This window comes from Mastigoproctus giganteus, chromosome 6 (assembly GCF_048544385.1).
Source record: "Mastigoproctus giganteus isolate SK-2022 chromosome 6, ASM4854438v1, whole genome shotgun sequence".
Lineage (NCBI taxonomy): Eukaryota > Metazoa > Arthropoda > Arachnida > Uropygi > Thelyphonidae > Mastigoproctus > Mastigoproctus giganteus.
Window position 1 is genome coordinate 120,318,075 of NC_143580.1, and position 22,216 is coordinate 120,340,290.

Sequence of the window (22,216 nt, forward strand, 5' to 3'; positions counted from 1 at the left end):
CAGCTTTTTCGCTAAGTGATGGATATTCTGTTTTTAATCCAAGCCAAAAGGTTATAAGATTTTCAGTCTTGAATAAATTTTGAGGTTAAAATGCTGTTGATATATCAAAAAGATTTTGTTTTTTCTGTCAGTTTTAGGTCAGCAAATGCCACAAAAGATTCGTCAAATGGATTACGAATCCACTTCAGATTTTTTGATATTTGTGGAAAATACTCTCTAAAAGTAACCTGTAGGAAGTTGAGATGCTCTTTAATATTTTTTATCAACTTTGTCAAAGTATCAAAGTCAGTTCATTTTCAGTTAAAAAAATTGTGTAAAGTGCTAAAGCACTCGGTACTATTATCAATAAAGTTGTCCCAAAATTAAAATTTTTTTTATTATGCTTTCCACTCAGTCTTGAACTTCACTGTTCAAGTGGAACTGTTGTATTTGTGCCTTGTAATGATAAACTGAGTTCATTTACCTTCAAAAAAAATCTGAAAAATAAGCAAAATTTTGAAGCTATATTTGGTCTGTTGTACACCCACTGAGACAAAAAGGATGATCCATGAAGAAAATAATTAATTCTTGTCTTAATTCAAATAAATATGTAATTACTTTTGCCACGTGACAGCCATCTAATATCCATATGTGTTTGTTTGTTATTTGGATTTTAGGAGCATTAGCAACTAAGGCCATATTGCTCCGGGATATGCGGTAGTCATTCCCTGACCTTTCCGCATCCTCCATATTTGGTGGTGACGGGCTCGAACCCCGGTCTAATCAAGAAGCATGTGCAATGGCTACGGAGGCGCCCCACATGTGTTAAAAGTTACATGCTCACTGCCCTTTACATAAAGAAGTGAATAGTCTGGAATTTGTTGGTCTCGATTTTATAAAGTTAACTATTTTGACAGCATCATCAAGTACACTTTTAAGTTGTTGAGACATTTGTCTCGACACTAGAGCTTGTGTATGAATGCTGCAATCTGTCCATGAGACATTAGCACATATATTTTTGATGCAAGTGATAAGGCCCACAAATTTTCCTGTCATTCATTTTGCTCCATCTGTACAAAGTCCACAACACAAAGACCAATAAATTTGTTTTCCTTCAAAATACAGGTTAATTACATTAAAAATATCCTCACCTATTGTACACTCTGTTAAAGGACAACAAAACAGCACATTTTCCTCCACTTTACCTTCTTTCAAGTAGTGTGCAAATACAATTAAAATGGCTAGATTGGAAACATATGTGGTCTCATCTAATTGCAAAGCATAAAATGTACTTTTTTTTTACCTTTTCTATAATAATGGATTCAACATCTTCAGACATATCATGTGTTCATCAAGACACTGCATTATTGGAAAAGGGCATCATATCCAAATTGTAACCAAACATACACCTAACAGTAGATTTTGCACATGAGAAAATCAAATTTTCTGCAATAGTATGGGCTTCCCCAGCTTTTGCTATTTCACAGCTTATTAAGTACAATGCCTCAATTTTTTCGCTGTCTTGATTTTCGAGTGATATATACAAATCAATATTATATGTTTTTATTTCTTGAAATTTCCACTTAAAAAATTGACTGGCTTTTCTGCATAATTTTCGTGTTTTGTTTCTAAATGATGAGACAAGAGGGAAAGTTTCAAACTACTATTGGTGAGCACTTCTCCACAAATGACACATTGCAGGCGTGGATAGACCTCATCGCCAAGAAACGAAGGTGCCTCCGTAGCCAGGTGGGAAAGAGCAGCAGTGCATTGCACATGCTTCTTGATTAGACCGGGGTTCAAGCCCGTGACCACCAAATACGGAAAGGTCAGGGAATGACCACCGCATATCCTCAGAGCAATATGGTCTTAGTTGCTAATGCTCCTAAAAACCAAAATAACAACAACAACCACCAAGAAATGAAAACCAAAATTTAATATAATCTTCACTATATTTCCTCTTTTTACTATTCGTTTTCATGCCAAAATTTTGAATATCTTTATGTAGTATTTGGGAAATTTGACAAGCTGAATAAATTTTACGGATTTTTTTTTTGAAGGTCATCTTGGGATGAATTTGAGGAATGAGTTTGATTTTCATGCTTCTCATTAACTGTCATTTCAACATCATTGTTCCTCATGCTTCCAGTCTTGAATTATATTTCTTCCATGAACCATTTCCTCCTGCCTACACATCACAACCTGGCCAATCAAATCCCTCTCTATTTATTTCACCTAATTTCTCCTTGCCTTCTTTTAATTATCATATTTATACAAATTTATTTGTCAGCTCCTTGAGCTAAGCATCTTTCCTTCCCTACTTTTCTCACTGGAAACATTTCCCAACGGTCCATAACAATTTTTAAAGTTTAAAAATACTATGAATAAACAATTTAATACAACATTCAAATCCAATACGATATGGCAGGGCACAACAAGCAATGTTTACTGGAGTTTTTCTGACACGACTGAACGGTGCGATACATATTGTCATGTTCTCACCCAATCCCCCAACTAACACCTGTCACGCATGCTCACAATGTAAGGGTGCGTGCCCCAAACCACAACTAAATATAAATTTTGAACGGAACCACATAAATTAATATTAAACTATATTGTAGTTTGCAAAAATATACCTGTGTAAATCTAAGCAGATGCCATTACAGAATTTTTAGTGCGAACCCTCTGGAACTCACATCTGGTGAGTATGGACTTGTTACATCCAGGGTGCTGAGCTGGATATCATCATTCGTCTCTTTTTTGGTGATTCCTTTCTACTTCTGACTCTCTCTCTCTCTCTCTCAGGGTAACTTGAGAATTTTTTTTGGCAAGTGCAGTGTAAACCTCAGGCTTCCTTGCACCATATGGCTAATAATAATAGGAACACTTTCACAAACCCCCAGGGGTTTGCAAACCACTAGTTGGAAACCGCTGCACTAGAGGATTAAGCCTCTAGCAGGGTTGCCATCTTGTGGTTCAACTAATAGAACTTTTAACCGGACTATATTCTATGACATGGCTTAAATTAGAGAATGTTTTGTAATACTAGTTCCTCAAGAATTTTTTAGAACTTAGAACTTTCTAGAGTATCAAAGGACATTGGTGAGTCCCAAGACATTATATTATATAATTTTGTAATTTAATCCACATTATAGAAAAACTAGTCAAATGTTTAAAAATGTGGATTGCTATATTAAAAATATCAGCTACTTAATACTTCTATCCACTGAGGTTACATAAATTCCAGTTATTTCTGCATACCTATTTCCATAAACATCCTCTGTGGCAACATAAGTAAGCAAGGCACTAAGAAGCCCCGAAATGATTCCAGGAATGCCATGAAGGTTATTCACACCACAAGTATCATAAATTTGGAAATGTTTCTCAAGAACTGGCTGCAAAAAAAAAATAAATAAATAAAAAAAATAAATGATAAATAGCATAAAGTTAAGCAGCACAAACAAAATGGGCCAAAATAAATTACATATTGCAATCCAAAATGAGCATACCTGTTTTACTAATACCATCAGTTCAAGTTATTTTATGCAGAAAAAGAACAAAAACTGATATCCCTAATTCAAGTAATTTGAAAGAGGCGTTTGCTAGAAATAAATTATCAATAAATTACTATTAGTTAAGCAATTTACTGCACATGGAGAAAAATGATACATAGCTATATGCACTTTTAAATAACAAGATTATTGCAATATAATAAATATAATGAAATGCGTGTTGTAAAAAACCCCTTTTAAGCCTCAACTTCCACAGTGGCATGCTTATCAGCTGGAAAGTTAATTCTGTCTAGATGCTCGAAATGTAAAACTTGTGGACGTTATGCCTGTCTCCTCTCTCTTTTTGTAATTTTATAATTTGTACACTTTTGTAATTTTTCCTTCGCATGAGATAAAAAAAATTGAATACATAATTCTATTTACATGTTCATCGAACATTTCTTTTTGGCTTCAATCAAATTCAGCACGCATAGTTGCAAGTGCTGCATAAGCATGTAGGGAAATTCCAACTTACGTAAAATTCAACTTACGTAGAGTTCTGTGGAACACAACCCTTGCGTAAGTTGGGGAGTAGCTGTACTTTAGTTTTGTTAAAAATTTGAGGTTCGTTTGTTGTTCTATTCTATCATTTTTCCAGCAAACTGCAAAAACACAAGTTAATGGAAACCAGTCTTGCTGCAAAGTGAATTAGCATGTTGGAATGTGACTTTTTAGTATTAGCATAAGTTCAGGCATAGGATGCAAGAAACAAGCTTATACATCATTAGCCAAAAAAAAAAAAAAAAAAAAAAACACAACCTTCCTATTTCACCCATCCAGTCACTCCAAATGTTTGTCTAGTTCAGCCTTAAATTTATTTAAGCTATCAACTTCAACAACAGAAGAAAGTCTGTTACAGCTTTCAACTACCCACTGGCTAAAGGCAAACTTCACTTCCGTACATCTATTCTACAACTGTCTTTCCTCAATTTGAATGTATGTCCACTCAGGTTCTTAATCTGAGCAAGCAGAAGTATCCCATCAGCATAGAGCCTGCTCAAACCATTCAAGGCCTTATACGCCTCAATCAGATCACCTTGCAGGTGCCTAGTCTCCAGATGCTGCAACTGCTAGTCTCGAGATATTGCAAAACTTAAGCCTTTCTTTGTAAGCGCACCCCTTTGTTCCTCTCACCAATCTTGTTGCCCTTCTCTGTACTCATTCTAGCAACTCTACATCCTTTCTAAAATGAGGCCTCCAGACCTGTATGCAGCACTCAAGGTGTGGCCTGACCATTGCCTTATACAAAGGGATAATCACTTCCTTGCCTCTGGTAACAAAATTCCTATATTTCATTGACAAAATTCCATGACCTGCTCTGGCAGCCTGTCTGCAGTGCTCAGAGAACTTCATATTTGACTGCACAATTACCTTAGGTATTTTTCATTCTCCACCTCCCTGAGTGTAGTACCACACAGTTGGTAAGTTTTTCTTGGGTTACTGCCACTCATATGAAGCACCCTGCATTTGTCAGACTGGGCAGACAACTAGGGAAAGGTTCAGGTTAACTGCTGTGCTTTTGTTTCACAGGTAGTGCTTGATGTGTAGTGGCTGTGCATCCACTCTCATTAGTTAATAGCCACACTTTGTATGACTGAGAACGATTTTAAGTAAATTAAAGATATAAATAAAAAAAGTTACAGGAAAAATAGTAAATTCACCTCCTTTTATATTTTTAGTATTAGCATAAGTTTTTAGAATTAGCATAAGTTCAGGCATAGGATGCAAGAAACAAGCTTATACATCATTAGCCAAAAAAAAAACAAAAAAAAACACAACCTTCCTATTTCACCCATCCAGTCACTCCAAATGTTTGTCTAGTTCAGCCTTAAATTTATTTAAGCTATCAACTTCAACAACAACAGAAGAAAGTCTGTTACAGTAATAAACATGTATATTCTTGCTGTTATACAAGATTTTGTTTGTATTTTGATGCCTTCACAGATAATTATACTAAACAAAACAAGAATTTGATCACTGACTGCACCATATATCTTTTGATTTGTTCATGCTAGAATACAACTGTGTAAGAGTCCATCTGGGTTGGTGCTGAAAGCTGCCACCTTGTTAAATTGGATTTTACTGGATTCCAAGGTAGATTAATAACTGGAGGGAAGGAAACTGATTCATCACCCCCAGTAACACACTACTGAAACTACATATCACTGAGCATAATCTGATGATGAGGATAATGTACCTTTCCTTAAAGTTAATAGCTAAGATTGATAGAGCAGCCTGGGGATTTCTTACCAGGGTTGAAAATAATTACCATTTTTACTTTGCAGCATTCTTATATTATTATTATTATTATTATTAATAATCATATGGTGCAAGGAAGCCTGGGGCTTATGCTGCACCAGCCAAAAAAAAAAAATTCCCCAAGTTACCCTGAGAGAGAGAGAGAGAGAGAGAGAGAGAGAGAGAGAGAGAGAGGAATCACCAAGAAAGAGAAGAATGATGATATCCGGCTCAGGACCCTGGGTTTTCCAAGCCCATACTCACCAGATGTGAGCCTCTGGGGTTAATACTTAAGAATATAAGAATGTTGCAAAGTAGGAATTTATATTCTTACTCTGTTGCTTTCTCAACAAGTTAACAAATAAAATTGAAAATATCTTATATTTTAGTGTATAAAATCAAAATAATAACATGCAATGAAATGGCAATTAATAAATATTACAGAAAACAAGTGTAAATACTATATGATACAAAGAAAATTAAGAAAGAACAGAAAAGAAGTAACATACAGATTTATACATATATGAAGTCTGGTCAAGGTATATTTGGGATGGAAAGCAGAAGTCAATAACTGACTATATATTTATAAGTAATGACTTTTTTGGCTGAGAGTAAAGGATGTTAAGGTGCCACCAGCAGTAGCATTGGACTGATGGTTGCACCTCTAGTAATCACCGACTACTAGAGGTGCAAGATTAGTGAGAGAAAAAAAAGACAAGAGAGGATGATTAATATATGGAGGCCAAAGAATGAGGATATACAAAAAAATGTAAAAGGTGAAGTCTGAAGCCTGAGAATGAAGTACAAGGAGTATAGGAAGAAATGGAAGAGCTTAAAAGGGTTTTGGTTATGACTATTGGGGGGGGAGTAATTGTGCAGTCAAATATGTAGTTCTCTGAACAATACAGACAGCCTGCCAGGACAGCTCATGGGGTTTTGTCAATGATATACAGGAATTTTGCTAGAAGGGATAAGGAAGTGATTATCCCATTGTATAAAGCAATGCTATCCACACATAGATCGGGAGGCCTCATTTTAGCAAGGGTATGGAACTCCTGAAACAGGTACAGAGAAGGGCAACAAGATTAGCAAGGAGAAAAAAGGGGTTGCTCTTACTAAGGAAGGCTTCAGCTCTGCAAATTTCAGCATCTGGAGACTTGGCACTTGTGAGGCGTTCTGATTGAGGTGTTTAAGGCTTTGAATGGATTAAACAAGTTCAATGCTGGTGGGATTCTTCCTCTTGCTCAAACTACACACATGAAGGGGATGCATAAATTCAAACTGAGGAATGATGGTTGCAGAATAGATGTGCAGAAATTGGCCTTTAACAAGCAGGTGGAAAAGAATAATTGATTGCTGGAACAAACTACTATCTATTGTTGTGGAAATGGACAGCTTGAATAAATTTATGGAATAACTAGACAAACATATGACATTGTCATCACCAGGAAATGCAATATCCACTTTTGCATTTCTTTCTATACACTGCATGCTGCTGTTATGGTTATTTGTTTGCAAACGTCTGATTAAATTGCATTCTTTTTCAGATTTTACAATACATGGATAATCTTGAGTATATATCTTCTGAAATTTTATGTGGTATTTCAGACATCAGGGACAACAACTTTATTATTGCACGTTTATATTTTGCAATGTACACTATCACAGCACACCTGACAGCCAATTTGTTAATGATATTAAGCATAAATTCACAATTAAAAAAAAAAAACACCAATTTTATTTTTTGTAAAAAAGAAAAAAAAGAAAAAATGTCAGTTTTTGTAAAAAAAGATGGAGAAACTCTATGCTGCTTAAACATTTGGAATCACGGTGTATAACAACAGTTTACGTTAAGTTCTTTGAAATTAGCTATGACAATGTTTGGTTCAATATAAAAAAGAACACACTACAAAGTATTTTAAGATTTTTTTATTAAGAATTGAAAAATTTACAGAAAAAAAATATCTTGAAATGATTAATATTAACACCTATACTGATATTTCATCAAGATATTCCTATGAGATTTTATTACTGCCTTACACGGCTTTAAAATTAATTCTGGTAATTAATTTTATTATTATAAAATTGAATAACTTGAGAGTGTGTTGAGTAACATTATTCCAAGTGATCTGCAAGGTTTCTTATAAACTCTAACAAGAAGATAAGTGATTTTGTAATAACTGAGAGCAAAGTGGAGGAGAAATTGTTGAAGTTAAACATAAAAAAGGCACCTGGGGCAGATGGAATTTATCTGATTATAATGAAGGAGGCAGCAAGGGAAGTAAGCAAACCCTTAGCCAAAATTATGAGGAGAGCATCATTAGAGTAAGGAGAGGTCCCCATGGACTGGAGATGTGCAAATGAATCCTCAATTCACGAAAGGGGTTAAGAGGGTGACACAAATAATTATAGACCTCTTAGTGTAACTTCTGTTCCGGGGAAAATAATGGAGTCACTGGTTAAGGAGGTGATACAGGATCACCCAGGCAAGACAGCAGTAATAGTTCAGACACAGCATGGGTTTATAAAGGGGAAGTCTTGTCTGACCAATTTGATTGGATACTACGATGTGGTCACAAAGGAACTGGATGCAAAAAATAATTTTGTTATCATATACTTGGATTTCAGGAAAGCTTTTGGTATGGTTGCACATGGAAGACTGCTGTACAAATTGGAGCAGCATGGTATTAAGGGCAAGTTACTGCAATGGATAAAGGAATGGTTGAGTGGAAGACGACAGAGAGTGGTAATAAATGGACACTGCTCTACGTGGACTAATGTTATTAGTGGAGTCCCCCAGGGTTCAGTGCCAGGCCCATTGTGTTCTGTGTATTTATCAATGATATCGATGAAGGTGTATCAGGCTTAATGCCCAAGTTTGCAGATGATACAAAGCTTGGCAGGGTTAATGACAGTAAAGATGGTATGCTACTGCAACAGCATCTAGAAAAGTTAGGCAGATGGGCTGAGAAATGGCAACTGAAGTTTAACATTGACAAATACAAAGTACTCCACATGGGTAGCAGTAACCTAAGAGAAATGTACCAACTGTGTGTGGTACTACACTCAGGGAGGTGGAGAATGAAAAAGACCTAGGGGTTATTGTGCAGTCAGATATGAAGTTCTCTGAGAAGTGCAGACAGGCTGCCAGAGCAGGTCATGGAGTTTTGTCAATGATATATAGGAACTTTGCTAGCAGAGACAAGCAGGTGATTATCCCTTTGTATAAGGCAATAATCAGGCCACACCTTGAGTACTGTATACAGGTCCGGAGGCCTCATTTTAGGAAGGATGTAGAGTTGCTAGAATGAGTACAGAGAAGGGCAACAAGATTAGTGAGAGGAACAGAGGGATGCGCTTATGAAGAAAGACTTAAGTTCTGCAAGTTGCAGCATCTGGAGACTAGGCACCTGCGAGGTGATCTGATCAAGGTGTATAAGGCCTTGAACGGTTTGAGCAGGCTCAATGCCGACAGGATATTTCTGCTTGCTCAGATTAAGAATCTGAGGGGGGCATAGATTCAAATTGAGGAAAGACAGTTGTTGAATAGATGTATGGAAGTTTGCCTTTAGCTAGCGGGTAGTTGATTGGTGGAACAGACTTCCATCTATTGTTGTGAAAGTTGATAGCTTAAATAAATTTAAGGCTGAACTAGACAAACATTTGGACTGACCGGATGGGTGAAATGCGAAGGGTTTTTTTTTTTTTTTTTTTTGGCTGATGCTGAATAAGCTTGCTTTCTTGCATCATATGCCTCAACTAATGCTAATGCTAATAAAAGCTCTATTGGGTTTATGTGGGGTGATGTAGTGGCCACACCATAATTTGCAATACCCCCCGTTGTTGTTTAGTTGCTAGAAAGCCCCTGCACAGCTGCAAGCTGTGCTTCGGGTAATTGTATTGTGGAAGAAATTTTGTATTATAACCCCAGATCATGAAGGAACTACCACAGTAGTTGACTGTAGGCACTAAATAATGTGCCACCATTTTTTCTTCAGTTGATCACCTCACATAAACTCTATTTGGATTCATCTGTCCACAGTATGTTTTTCCACTCTTGAACTGTCCAATGTTGATGGCTCTTAGGCCAAGCCAACCATTTTTTTCATTGCTATTCATGGTCATGCTGATCGTAATTTGTCCTTTAAACTGCCAGTCTCTTGAATTGTCAAATAGTAGTTTGCATTCCCTTAACTGAAACACCTAGGGATAACTTTGTGTGCAGAGTCATAATATCCCTTCTTTTTTCAACACTCAGTTTCTTATTTCCTCACATGTTTATCACAAAACATACAAAATTTACACCAAACACTCTTTCTGAATGACGGGTGTTCAATTTTATAAGTTATAGCTCTTACTCCTCAATTTATATTATTTGAAAACAATCTAGAGTCATCTACAATATTCTACCATAATTAGGAGTCTTCTACATCTTTCTGAAATATTCTTGAATAATCTACAAATTTCTTAAATATTATTAAGTTTTTTGATTTTTATACATAATAGAAAATATGTTTACATAATAGAAAATAATAATAAATATGCCCAACATGTTTACCAATTTTACAAAAAATTGGTAAACATGTTGGGCCTATTTTAATAAAAATTTTGAAAATTAAGAAAAATGAAACCTGGTTCCAAAATTGAGAAAAACTGATGGATACTCCGTCATAAATCTGGAGAGTTTGCTGGTATTCTGTATAGTGCTAATTCCCAAGTTATTATTACTATTATGTGGAAATGAACATTTTTAATTTATAGTATGGGTGCTTTTATTGAATGGTAGGAGAAATAAAAACATGTTATATATTTACTATGCCTATTAATGACTGCTAAAACAATCCTCTGCATCCCAAACAGCAAGAATTGAACACTCAGTTATAAGTAAATAGGTGAATGTGTAATCTTTTTTTATTTCTCTTATCATTTGTTAGGGTGGTTTGGAAGACTGTTCCCTCTAGATCTGGGTGATCCCTTTTGCTTTTCCTACATGTGAATGATATGTTGGAAAATGCATCATTGAGGTTCTTCTCTCTGTATTCAGGAGAAGGTGGTTCCCCCCTTTTGGTTTTCTTGCCTCCTATTTTCCTGAAAAGAGTGATCTTTTGTTAACATTGCTCTCTAGAAGTTAATACTCTGTCCTGTGATTCCTTCCTCCTTTTTTAGTTATTTTTAAATATTTTGATGAGGATTTAAATGAAATTGAGTGAATACTGACTACTGTCTTTTTTTCTGGTCACTTGTTCAAAATCACACTGACAAAATTTGGATCTACATAGTCTATAATTGGCTAATTATGCAGCTTAAATACAATGGCATTTATGGAGTTTAAGGGCCTTGCATTTCTTGTGAGAAGGTTTTATGGCACATCAGCAACTTCTACTAGGTTGAGCCATTATGTCATATTTGTACAAGTGAGTGTTTGTGGGCCAATTGGTATGTTGTGTGAGGTGAATTAACTCACAAGAAAAAACTGTATTCCCTCCACTGAGATTGGCTAACCACAGACTCCTGAATGCCTTTAAGAAATTCTTCCAGTCTTCAATGGGATTTAACCCCAGACCTCTCTAAGCAAGTGAAAAGTGGTGAAACCTCCAATATACTGTAATGGAGGATCCAGTATGCATGGGAGAAAGATACGATATGTATCTTTCTCGTATCTATATACAGAAATAAAAAGAACTTTGCTTAGGTTAAAACTTAAAATGCTTACCGTAAGAAAACAGTAACCCAAGGTTGAGAGAATTCCAGCTGTAACCCCAGTCAGAAGTGCACCATAAGGTTGGATCATCATATCTGCTACTGAACCTACAGCCACTCCTCCAGCTAACATTGCATTTTGGATAAAGACCTGAGGTGAAAAATAAAAGTAATTTATTGATTCTCTATATTAATGATGTCCAAACTGCAGGCATGTATCTCATTAGACTCATCTCATCTCATACATTTATCCACGTAAAGCTATTTGAAAAATTGCACAAAGTTTTCCTAATTAGCCCAAATTATTTAATTCTGTATTTCATATTATTAATTATTGGGTTTATGACAAAAATTACAACTGTAAAATTTAATATAATAATAAGACTTAATGTTTTAAGATTTTATTTCTTGATGCCTTTCAATTAGAAATGAAGATTTGACTGTTACTTGTACTATTATTATTATTAATAGCCATATGGTGCAAGGAAACCTAAGGCTTATGCTGCACCAGGAAAAAAAAAAAAAAAGTTCCCGAGTTACCCTGAGAGAGAGAGTCAAAAGTAGAAGGGAATCATCAAGAAAGTGAAGAATAATGATATCCAGCTCGGGACCCTGGGTGTGCCAAGCCCATACTCACCAGATGTGAGTCCCTGGGGTAAATGTTCAATGATTCACTCATTAGCAAGCAGTGTTTACAAAAAAATTGAAACTACTGTTTGGCAGTGATATGATGTAAATATGCAATGCCTTGCGCTAGAAAATATGGAGTCATAATAAAAAAAAAAAAAAAAAACCAAAAGCTCCTTTTTAATGTCATCTTTTTTAACTTTCTGTCACACATATCCTCAATTAACAAAGATTCTAGTGGCATTTGTGTTATACCACTTTCTGTTTCAATTAAAAATTTTTTAGCTATTTTACTGAAATGAAAATGATGATCTGTTAATCATAATCTGCTAAATCCAATTAAAAATATCAAATGAAAATAAACAAGAGAAACCAATAGTAATAATAATAAAGTTTTTATCATATTTTGTAGAATTTTCAGGGTCACTCTTGATTGAAACCCAAATATTTGCACGTCACCTGGCATATGCAATGTTTCTGTATTTTTGTCAGCTGTTTGTATTTAGTTGGTGAAATCAAAACTTTATGACTAGATTAGATAGCTAAAGCTGGTGTCTCACAGAAGCCATGTGGGAATGGGAATTGTCTAGAAGTCATTAATTCCTTGTTTGGCATCTGTTAAATGCCAAACAAAGAATAAATGTCTTCACAGTATATTGAAATGAAAACAGAAAAAAATTGGTTGTATAGAAACACTGTAAAGCAGCAGTTCTCAAACTTTCTGAGCCCACACCTCCATTGACCTGTAAAATTTTTCCGGTGCCTCCCTTGAAGTAAAGCATCTATAATTGTACAATTTCTTATTTTTAATATGTTAATACAATAATTATCAATACATGAAATAATAATTGCGATATTATTTTATTCTTAAAAAACATTAATGTGATGTTTGTGCTTGCTTTTTATTGCATAATTTATCAAACTTAGGCATCTTTTTCAAAATGGCGACACGTATTTCTTTTTCAACATTTAATTTTGATCTATACTTAGATGCAATGATTGCCAATGCCGAAAATCCAACTTCATAATACAGATCAAATAGTAGTAGATAACTAATAGTAAAAAAATCGTTCTTAATACATTTTTAATATTTGCCATGGAAATCTTACATAAACTATTACATCGTCTGCAATGCCCCAAGTAAATTATGTCATCTCCCCAGGGTGTTGTGACCCACAGTTTGAAAACTGCTGAGTTAAAGAATACTGGTGGGTAAAGCTACATGGGAGGATTTGATTTCATTTACAAATTAAAAATATATATATTTAAAAATAATCATCAGTCTGATGGCATACTAGCAATAGAAGGCTAAAGAGCATTTGAGCATATGGCACTTCTATGTAGAATTATACAATAAAGTTACTGAAATTAAAACTATAGTTTGATTCTCTATAAAGACTCATATTATAGTTTTTTATAAAGGAATATAATAAGCAAAAAGATAACAACAAAATAAATAAGGAACAGCAGGAGTAAGGGAAGAAATATATGAATTCACTAAAGAAGCATTAGCATTAGAAGAGGCATATGATGCAAGAAAGCAAGCTCATGCAGCATCAGCCAAAAAAAAAAAAAAAAAACGTTCCCATTTCACCCCTCCATTCGTTCCAAATACCTGTCCAGCTCAGCCTTAAATTTATTTAGGCTATCAACTTCCATAACAAAAGTCTGTTCCACCAATCAACTACCCACTGGCTAAAGGCAAACTTCCGCACATCTATCCTACAACTGCTTTCCTCAATTTGAATTTATGCCCTCTCAGGTGGTTATTCTGAGCAAGAGGAAGAATCCCATCAGCATTGAGCATGCTCAAACCATTCATGGCTTTATACACCTCTTTTAGATCACCTTGCCGGTGCATAGTCTCCAGACACTGTAATCTGCAAAACTTAAGCCTTTCTTCATAAGAGCAACCATTTGTTCCATTCACTAATCTTGTTGCCCTTCTCTGTACTCGTTCCAACAGCTCTACATCTTTCTTAAAATGAGGCCTCCAGACCTGTATAGAGTACTCAAGGTGTGATCTCACCATTACCTTATACAAAGGGATAATCACCTCCTTATCCCTGCTAGAAAAATTCCTGTATATCATTAACAAGACACCAGGAGCTACTCTTGCAGACCGTCTGCACTGCTCAGAAAACTTCATATCTGCCTGAACAATTACCCCCAGGTCCTTTTCATTCTCTATCACTGTCAGTGTTGTACCACAGAGTTTATATGTTACTCTGGGATTACTGCATCCCATATGTAGTACTTTACATTTGTCAATGTTAAACTTCATTTGCCACCTCTCAGCCCATCTGCTCAACTTTTCTAGATCCTGTTGCAGCAGCATACTGTCATTAGTGTCATTAACAATCCTGTCAACCTTCGTATCATCTGCAAACTTGAACATTAAGCCTGAGATACCATCATCAATATCATTTATAAATACAGAAAACAACAATGGACCCAACACTGAATGAAACTGAGGGACTCCACTAATAACATTAATCCACAAAGAGTAGTGTCCATTGATTACTACTCTCTGTCTTCTCCCACTCAACTGTCCCTTTATCCATAGCAGCAATTTGCCTTCAATGCCACACTTCTCCAATTTATGCAAGTATCAAAAGCCTTTCTAAGATCCAAATATATGATATCAAAGTTATTCCTTGCATCCAGTTCCTTTGTGACCACATCATAGTATCCAATCAAATTGGTCAGACAAGACTTCCCCTTAACAAAACCATGCTGTGTCTGAGCTATAACTGAAGTCTTGTCTAGATGATCCTGCAGTTCTTCTTTAACCAGTGCCTTCTTTAATTTCCCTGGAACAGAAGTTAAACTAACAGATCTATAATTACTTGTGTCACCCTTTGATCCTCCTTTGTGAATTGGGGTCACATTCGCACATCTCCAATCCATGGGTACCTCCCCTGAGTCCAAGGAATCTCTCATAATTATGGCTAAGGGTTTGCTTACTTCCTTTGCTAAAACATTGCAATAACAATGAAGACATTGCAATAACAATAAAATTGGTTTTTTGAAACAATAAAAAGGTAAGTACAATAAAGTTAGCTATCATGTTGCATCCACATGTGAGATTTACCATTTTATAATCAATAAAAATAATAAACAGTATACATTAAAAATTTTTTACAGGAAAAAAATAAGATCTTGGCCAAGGTGTTCTGTCAAAATATTAAAATTTGCTTCCTATTGCACTGGATGAAAGTCCAGTGCAATTTGGGTGACAAAACAAAACTTATAATGATCATAAGAAGAATTAATGCAATTTTTAATTTCACACAAAGTTTAGTGCCTCTGAGTAATGAAAGGAACTAGAACATAATGTAGAAAAAAATAATCATTTAAATTAAATTTGGATTAGATAAAATCAGTCATCACCATATTTTGTCTGAATTATATACAAAGTGTTTCAATTAAAAGCCATTGGATCTATCTCACTTATTTTTAGAAATTTGAAAGTGTATATGGAATTTAAATCAGGCATGTTAGGAGAGAATATGATAAGAACCTTATTAAATGTTTCAGTTCCAGAGAGATATGCAAGCTTTGCGAAGTAGAATTTCGCAGCATGGGTTACATTTGTTAATAGGATGGGTTATTACATTTCCATGTAGTTGCCTAGATTTTTAGCTGCTGCAATTTATACAACTTAAGTCTTTCTTGGTAATAATAAGAATACCATCATGCACTGCAAAATTATATTCACGAATACCATAAGTATAATTATCCATGAAATTTTCAAGGGGGCAGGGTTGGTTGTTTGTCTGTTTTCAGTTTTTATGATATATAAGCAACTATGGCCATAATATATCAGTGAAGGGGCAGGGTAGGTCAATGGTGTGAAAAATCAGCATTGTTCAATTGGAAAAACTTGTAAAAAATATGAAGAAACATAAAAGTTGTCTCCCTCTCATGTCCATAATCATATTGTATTGTAATACTTATACTACTTCCTCATGAAAAGAAAAATAATAAAAAATAAACTTACCATAGCAGATCTGTTATTCCACATGAATAAAATTGGTGACAAAGCAAACGTAGTGGCACACGAAGCACAAAGAGATAGGTAGGTATTTATTACTGCTCTGTGTCTGTCATCTCCAATAGTTAAAGCAGAATTAAAACTAGGCCACAATACCCACAAAAATGCTGTACCTAAATAGAAAAAAGACAAAAAAATAAAATAAAATAACAATAAACTTCAGATTTACAAACTATTTTTTAAGTTGAATAAATCAAAGAAAGAAAGAAAGAAATTAAACTTTATTTTGTTCATAAAACAATCACGAAAGCATCAAAATTATTCTTCTATATAAGAGTCAGATGCACCATGTACTAAATTCTTAAGCTGGATGAAGATTAAATCATGCGATAATTCAGGAAACATCATCGTTAAACAAATACAACGTTCAAATGTGATCTATCTGAATTTTATTATCAGTAGAATACACCTTTGCTTCCCATTAATTTAATCAATATTATAATTAATTAAATTATTTATATAAGCAATGGTTTCATTGCAATGCAGTAAAGCCAAGCGGCACCACTCAAAAAAAAAAAAAAAAAACACACTTATGTGGTTTTCCTCTCTTCCATAACAATCTAATTGTCCTTTGAATTTCCTAAAGATTTGGCCCCACTTACTCATGAAGACAACTTATTCCTATGATTAAGAACTCACTGGCTAAAGCAAAACTTTCAACAATTCAGTTTGTACCTCTTCCCTTTTCATTAGAATTTTGTCCATTCTCACCAGACATGTTGCCTATCTTTGGATCTTTCCAAGAAGCTCACTTTTTCTTTTAGTTGCTAACTCCATACCTAAATATGATATTAGAATTGTGGTCTCCCCATCTCTACAAGATTTATTTAATCAACTGTTTGATAAATCATCAACAGATCACAATGGATCTTCCTTGTTACTTGTCTGCACCGCACAGAGAACTTCATTTCAAATAGTATTGAAAAAAAGCAGCTTTTGTGTATGAGCCAATACAAATTCATTGTTAGATAAATTTAAATAATTTATGTCAATATTTGTTTTAAAATAGTTATACAGTCAAATCTCGTTAATACAAAGTTCAAGGGGCCTAAATTTTCACGTTTTGTAACAACAAGGTTTGTAGTAACGAGATTCCCCAAAAGTCTCAAAATTTTACAGTGTTTTTTTTTTGGTACATACTGTACATCTAATAATAATAATAAATAATAATAATATCAAAAATAAATTAATTTAAATTAATAAAATAAAATAATAAATATAAAATAAAATAAAATAAAAACAAAAGCCTTGTCTAACAATACAGTAATAGGAATGACATATTTTTTAAAGATTTTATTTTATTCATAAGATAAACTAAGAAAAAAGCAATTAATGGAAATGAAAATATTGTACAGTATGTATTTTGATATATACAATATTTTAGTATCACAGTAAAAAGAATTACAATCTTAATATAAAATGAGACAAACTTTTTTAATAAATCTAATTTAAAGTAAAAGAATCCAACGTTGTTTGTACAGTTTTTGTCCAATGCATTTTTAACTACAGTACAGACGTTATCAAATGCAATACTTGTTGCTTTATCAATATTACTGCAGGCTAACACATTCTCTATCATGGTCAATGCATTTTGGGCATCTTTTTTAGATGGCAGTGTGTGTGCTTCACTTTTGCTGGTACCAAAAACATCATCATTTTGTTTGGTGCTCAGTAGCTCTTCTGGTGTTGGCATTGTAACGGTAGCAACTTCATCATCCACCTTCACAAACTCTTCAAATTTGCCAACAAAATCCAAATTTCTAAATTCCTCAATGTTGCTATCACATTCGTCTCCAAAGCCATCCTTTCTGAAGCAGCTAATTATTACACTTGATGCAATACTGTCTCAAGCAATAACAAGATTACAGATAGCATCCAAGACATTCCAGTTTGACTGCAAACTGTTCCCTCCTTCTATGTTGCAGATCAAGTACCTTATCAGGTGGGCTCTGTATACTCTTTTGAGGTTATAAGTAATGCCTTGATCCAGTGGTTGCATTAAACTGGTGGTATCGGGGGCAGGGGGGGTTAAAACAGCAGCCGTATATTAGTCAACTTAAGTGTCTCGACAGAATGTGCTGTACAACGATCTAGAATCATCAAAATGTTCCTTTTTTCTGATAACCAAGACTGAAAAATTTTGACCATAAGCCAAGCACTTCTATTGGCCTCATAATCACAGGGAAGTTGGTCAACTGCTTTAAAATATCTTGGCTTGGAAAACTTACCAATCACAAGTGGGTGTCATTTTGTAATGCCATCTGAATTGCAGCATAACAGAACTTTTGTTTACTAAATTTTCCATAATGACAACTCTCCTCAAACAGCAAATGTTTTGTTTGGCAGCAAATTATAAAATAAACCTGTCACATCAAGATTAAAAATATCATTGTCTCAAATTTTTTTAAGAATGGACCATACAGAACACAACCAGACTGTAGCCTTTTCTTTATTGACTAATCCAGACTCACTACAAACATTTCGCAAAACCAAGTTATTCCTATCTTTAAATCTTTGGAGCCTGCCACTGCTGCATTTGAAGTCGCTAATTCCATGTTGCTGAGCTAGATAATTTGCCTTTTCTTGCAAAATCAGACCTGATATTGGCAAATTACATGCACGCATTTGTTGGTACCACTCAAAAAGTTTTGTTTCAAGTTCCTTGTGTTTTGCACCACAAATTCGTTTCCTGTTTTTCATTGCTGCTCCAGTGTCATGCATTTCTTCAAGTCTTTTTTGGTTTTTCAGTATGGTAGATAAAGTAGGTAAAGGGATGTTGTATTCCTTTGCAATATCCATTTTGCTTCTTTCTATCCTATCAGCCTCTTGTATAATTTTTAGTTTAATTTCCATGCTTAATGCCGTCTGTTTACGTTTTGTCACCATAACAGTGCTAGATAAGATTTAATATAAACAAATTTTAAATTAATGTAAAGAAACAAGTTCCAAAAAAGACATCAGATCAGATAAAATGGCACAAAAATTAGATTGCTGTATACGGTAGCAAAGGACTTTTTGAACTGGGGTAAATTGCAACTGACCTTATTCCTTGTGGAGAGCAAGGGAGTGCATGTAAACAACTTAGAAAAACTTTTTATTCTTTTGTTAATTTAACAACTCCCTTCATAAAGATGTTTTTCAGAGTGCACTTGACATTGTAGCTACCATAAACTGCTTTTCAAATACAGATATATACAGTTATACCCAGTTATTTATTAACAAATAAAGTACAAATAACAGTACAAAAATTGGTTTTGTACTGTTATTTGTACTTTATTTGTTAATAAATAACTGGGTATAACTGTATATATCTGTATTTGAACTATGGACCCCAGTACTCCAGGCCCATTTGTTACTATAAACTGCTTTTGTTTACACAAATCTAACTTCTAACAAGTCAGTGCTTGTTAGAAATTAGTTTTGTGTAATCTTTGGGAAGTAGGGAGCCAGGTGGCCAGAGGCAATAATAGGAGCAATAATCAGACAGCTCTGCCAAAATTTGTATTAAACATACAAAATGACAGTATTTATTTCTCATGGGGTGAAAAAGAACTTTGTAATATATATTAACGGAATTTTGTAATAAATGAATATATTTACATAGAATAGCATATCCTTTCGCAGGGGAATGGTATGTGCTTCATATAAACGAATACCTTGTATAAAACGAGTTTGTATTAATGAGATTTTACTGTAATTATCTTCTGTCTTTGAATTTCCTAGGAATTTAAAATGTTTCTCCTTAAAATTTGGGTTTAAACAACAAAAAAATGGACTTGGTTTCACTTTAATTCAAATATTTTCCCACTTCAGTAGAATACAAAGTCCTATTACTAACTATTTTTATTATTTAGGATTGAGTGAATGAATAATATTACTTTTTCTTTTACCAATGCTGTTTTATTTAAACAAATAATGTATTACTGAAATTAAAATCACAATTTTGCACACAAAAAAAAAGATAAAAGTGGGTACTACGATTAGTCATACGTATATTCATGCATAATTTGGGACTCATCTTCAGGCATTTCAGCAGATTCAGTATTCCTTTTCACTGACAACTCTTTGTAGAAACTATAGCAATAACAAATCAAGTCTGCTTTCTTTGCACTTGTTATGGACCGTTGGTCTTTGTATAGTTGATTTTGTTTAACTTGAGCCAATGAGGGCTACAATTTTCTCCTTCTTCTGTAAGTCAATTTCTTTGAATGGCATTAAATCGCTTGATGAGTTTTTGTAAAATACTGAGAAGGGACATCCTCTTTTAAACTGTAGCCACTGAAAGTTAAGCCAGCTGACAAGCTCCTAGCTAATGTTTTTTTTTTTTTTTTTCTGTTGATTATGGCCTTTTCTAGAGGCTCTGATGACAAAAAATCATTGCACTTAAGTTCAACTACTTTAAATGGTGGGTCTTTTTTTCTTTGAGTTTTTTATTATATTAATCCAGTCGTTAGGGCTGTATATCAATGAATGTTTCTTACTAAACTTTTCTATAACTCCAAAATCAGCATCATTTGGTAGGTAGGAGTGACCAGAAACCATGAATACTATGTCAATTGAATTGACGACCATAGAAGGGTTGTTGCACAACTTCAGTAAATTAAGTGCAACCTTTATATTGCAGTTTTGCCCCCCCCCCCCCACAAGCATTACAATAGAGAGTAATGTTGGTGCATTGGCTGGCCTTATCTTTTAAATGCTTTGTAATAACAGTCAAGTTTTCTTGAGACCATCTTCCACCTTCTGTTTCATTCCAAACATACATTACAGAGGGTAAAGATTTAATTGGGTGGATACTACAATTGTATATGTACAAATTTCTATTGTAATAAGTGATGGATTTGGTTAGCTTTGGAAATGCAAGAGCTTTTTGAAAATCAAAAGTGCAAGCATAATAATTGTCAGAAACCTTGTCAACCTCTTTCTTAAGGTCAGTTCTGATGTTGTCAGCTTCAGAAAGATGAAGCTGTTTTTCAGTTTGTATTTGTTTCCTAATTCCAGGATCTACTAAGATTCAAACATTATGGAGAGTTAACTGCATGGTTCTAAACAAAGTGGACTTGGGTCACTTTCCTGCTGAATCTCATGCAAGATGGCCTTGGCCCACTGTAACAATGAACACTGTCAGATGTTCTTCAGTGTTATAAGGAACCACTAAAGAACTAAGCCGGCTAAAGAACTAAGGACTTGTTCCACATTTTCACTGAATAATTATTGGCGTGAAGGGACTTAGTACACCTTAGTACAGCATTTCTTCGACATGAAGAAAATTGAAATTGGTTCACTATACTTCTGACTCACTCATATCTATCTGGATCATAGCTCACAAATCACTTTCTTCTTGCACTGTTCTTAGTTAATACCTCCTAGTGTAATAAGTCATTTTGAGATTATTACACTTTCCCAAGTGTAAAACCTTTTCTGCATAACTGCCATTTACCTGATGTAAGTGAGTTCTTTACTTATGTAAACTCTAGAAGGAAGGGGATGAACCAGATTGGTCCACTTGATATCGATGGTTCAACTGTTGATGATCCTGCACAGGTAGCTAACAAACTAAATGAATATTTTGCATTGACATTCACACACATGAGGAGTTATTCAGGGAGGGGAATACCAGAGGTGTATTCAACTCTGGCAGAAATCTAGATAAGCTTATAATAACTGAGAGTAAAGTGGAGGAGAAATTGTTGAAGATAAACACAAGAAAGGCACCTGGGGTGGATGGAATCTATCCAGTTATATTAAAGGAGGCAGCAAAGGAAGTAAGCAAACCCTCAGCCACAATTATGAGAACTTCCCTGGACTCAGGGGAGGTAACCATGGACTGGAGATGTGCAAATGTGACCCCAATCCACAAAGGAGGATCAAAGGGGGAGACAGGTAATTACAGACCTGTTAGTTTAACTTCTGTTCCAGGGAAATTAATGGAGGCACTGGTTAAAGAAGCACTGCAGGATCATCTAGACAAGACTTCAGTTATAGCTCGGACACAGCATGGGTTTGTTAAGGGGGAGTCTTGTCTGACTAATTTGATTGGATACTATGATGTAGTCACAAAGGA

At 34.6% G+C, this 22,216-nt stretch overlaps 1 protein-coding gene across 3 annotated transcripts in view; it reads right to left on the bottom strand.

Moving 5' to 3' along the window:
• Positions 1-22,216, bottom strand: part of LOC150084540 (ammonium transporter Rh type B-like) — a 127,293-nt gene that overhangs the window by 46,110 nt on the left and 58,967 nt on the right. For all 3 annotated transcript variants that reach the window (XM_090375304.1, XM_090375306.1, XM_090375303.1), the window contains exons 4-6: positions 16,099-16,265; positions 11,482-11,619; positions 3,241-3,374 (exon numbers count right to left, since the gene is read on the bottom strand). In XM_090375304.1, coding sequence (XP_090231430.1) covers positions 3,241-3,374; positions 11,482-11,619; positions 16,099-16,265 — 439 coding nt within the window. The remainder of the gene's footprint in view (positions 1-3,240; positions 3,375-11,481; positions 11,620-16,098; positions 16,266-22,216) is intronic.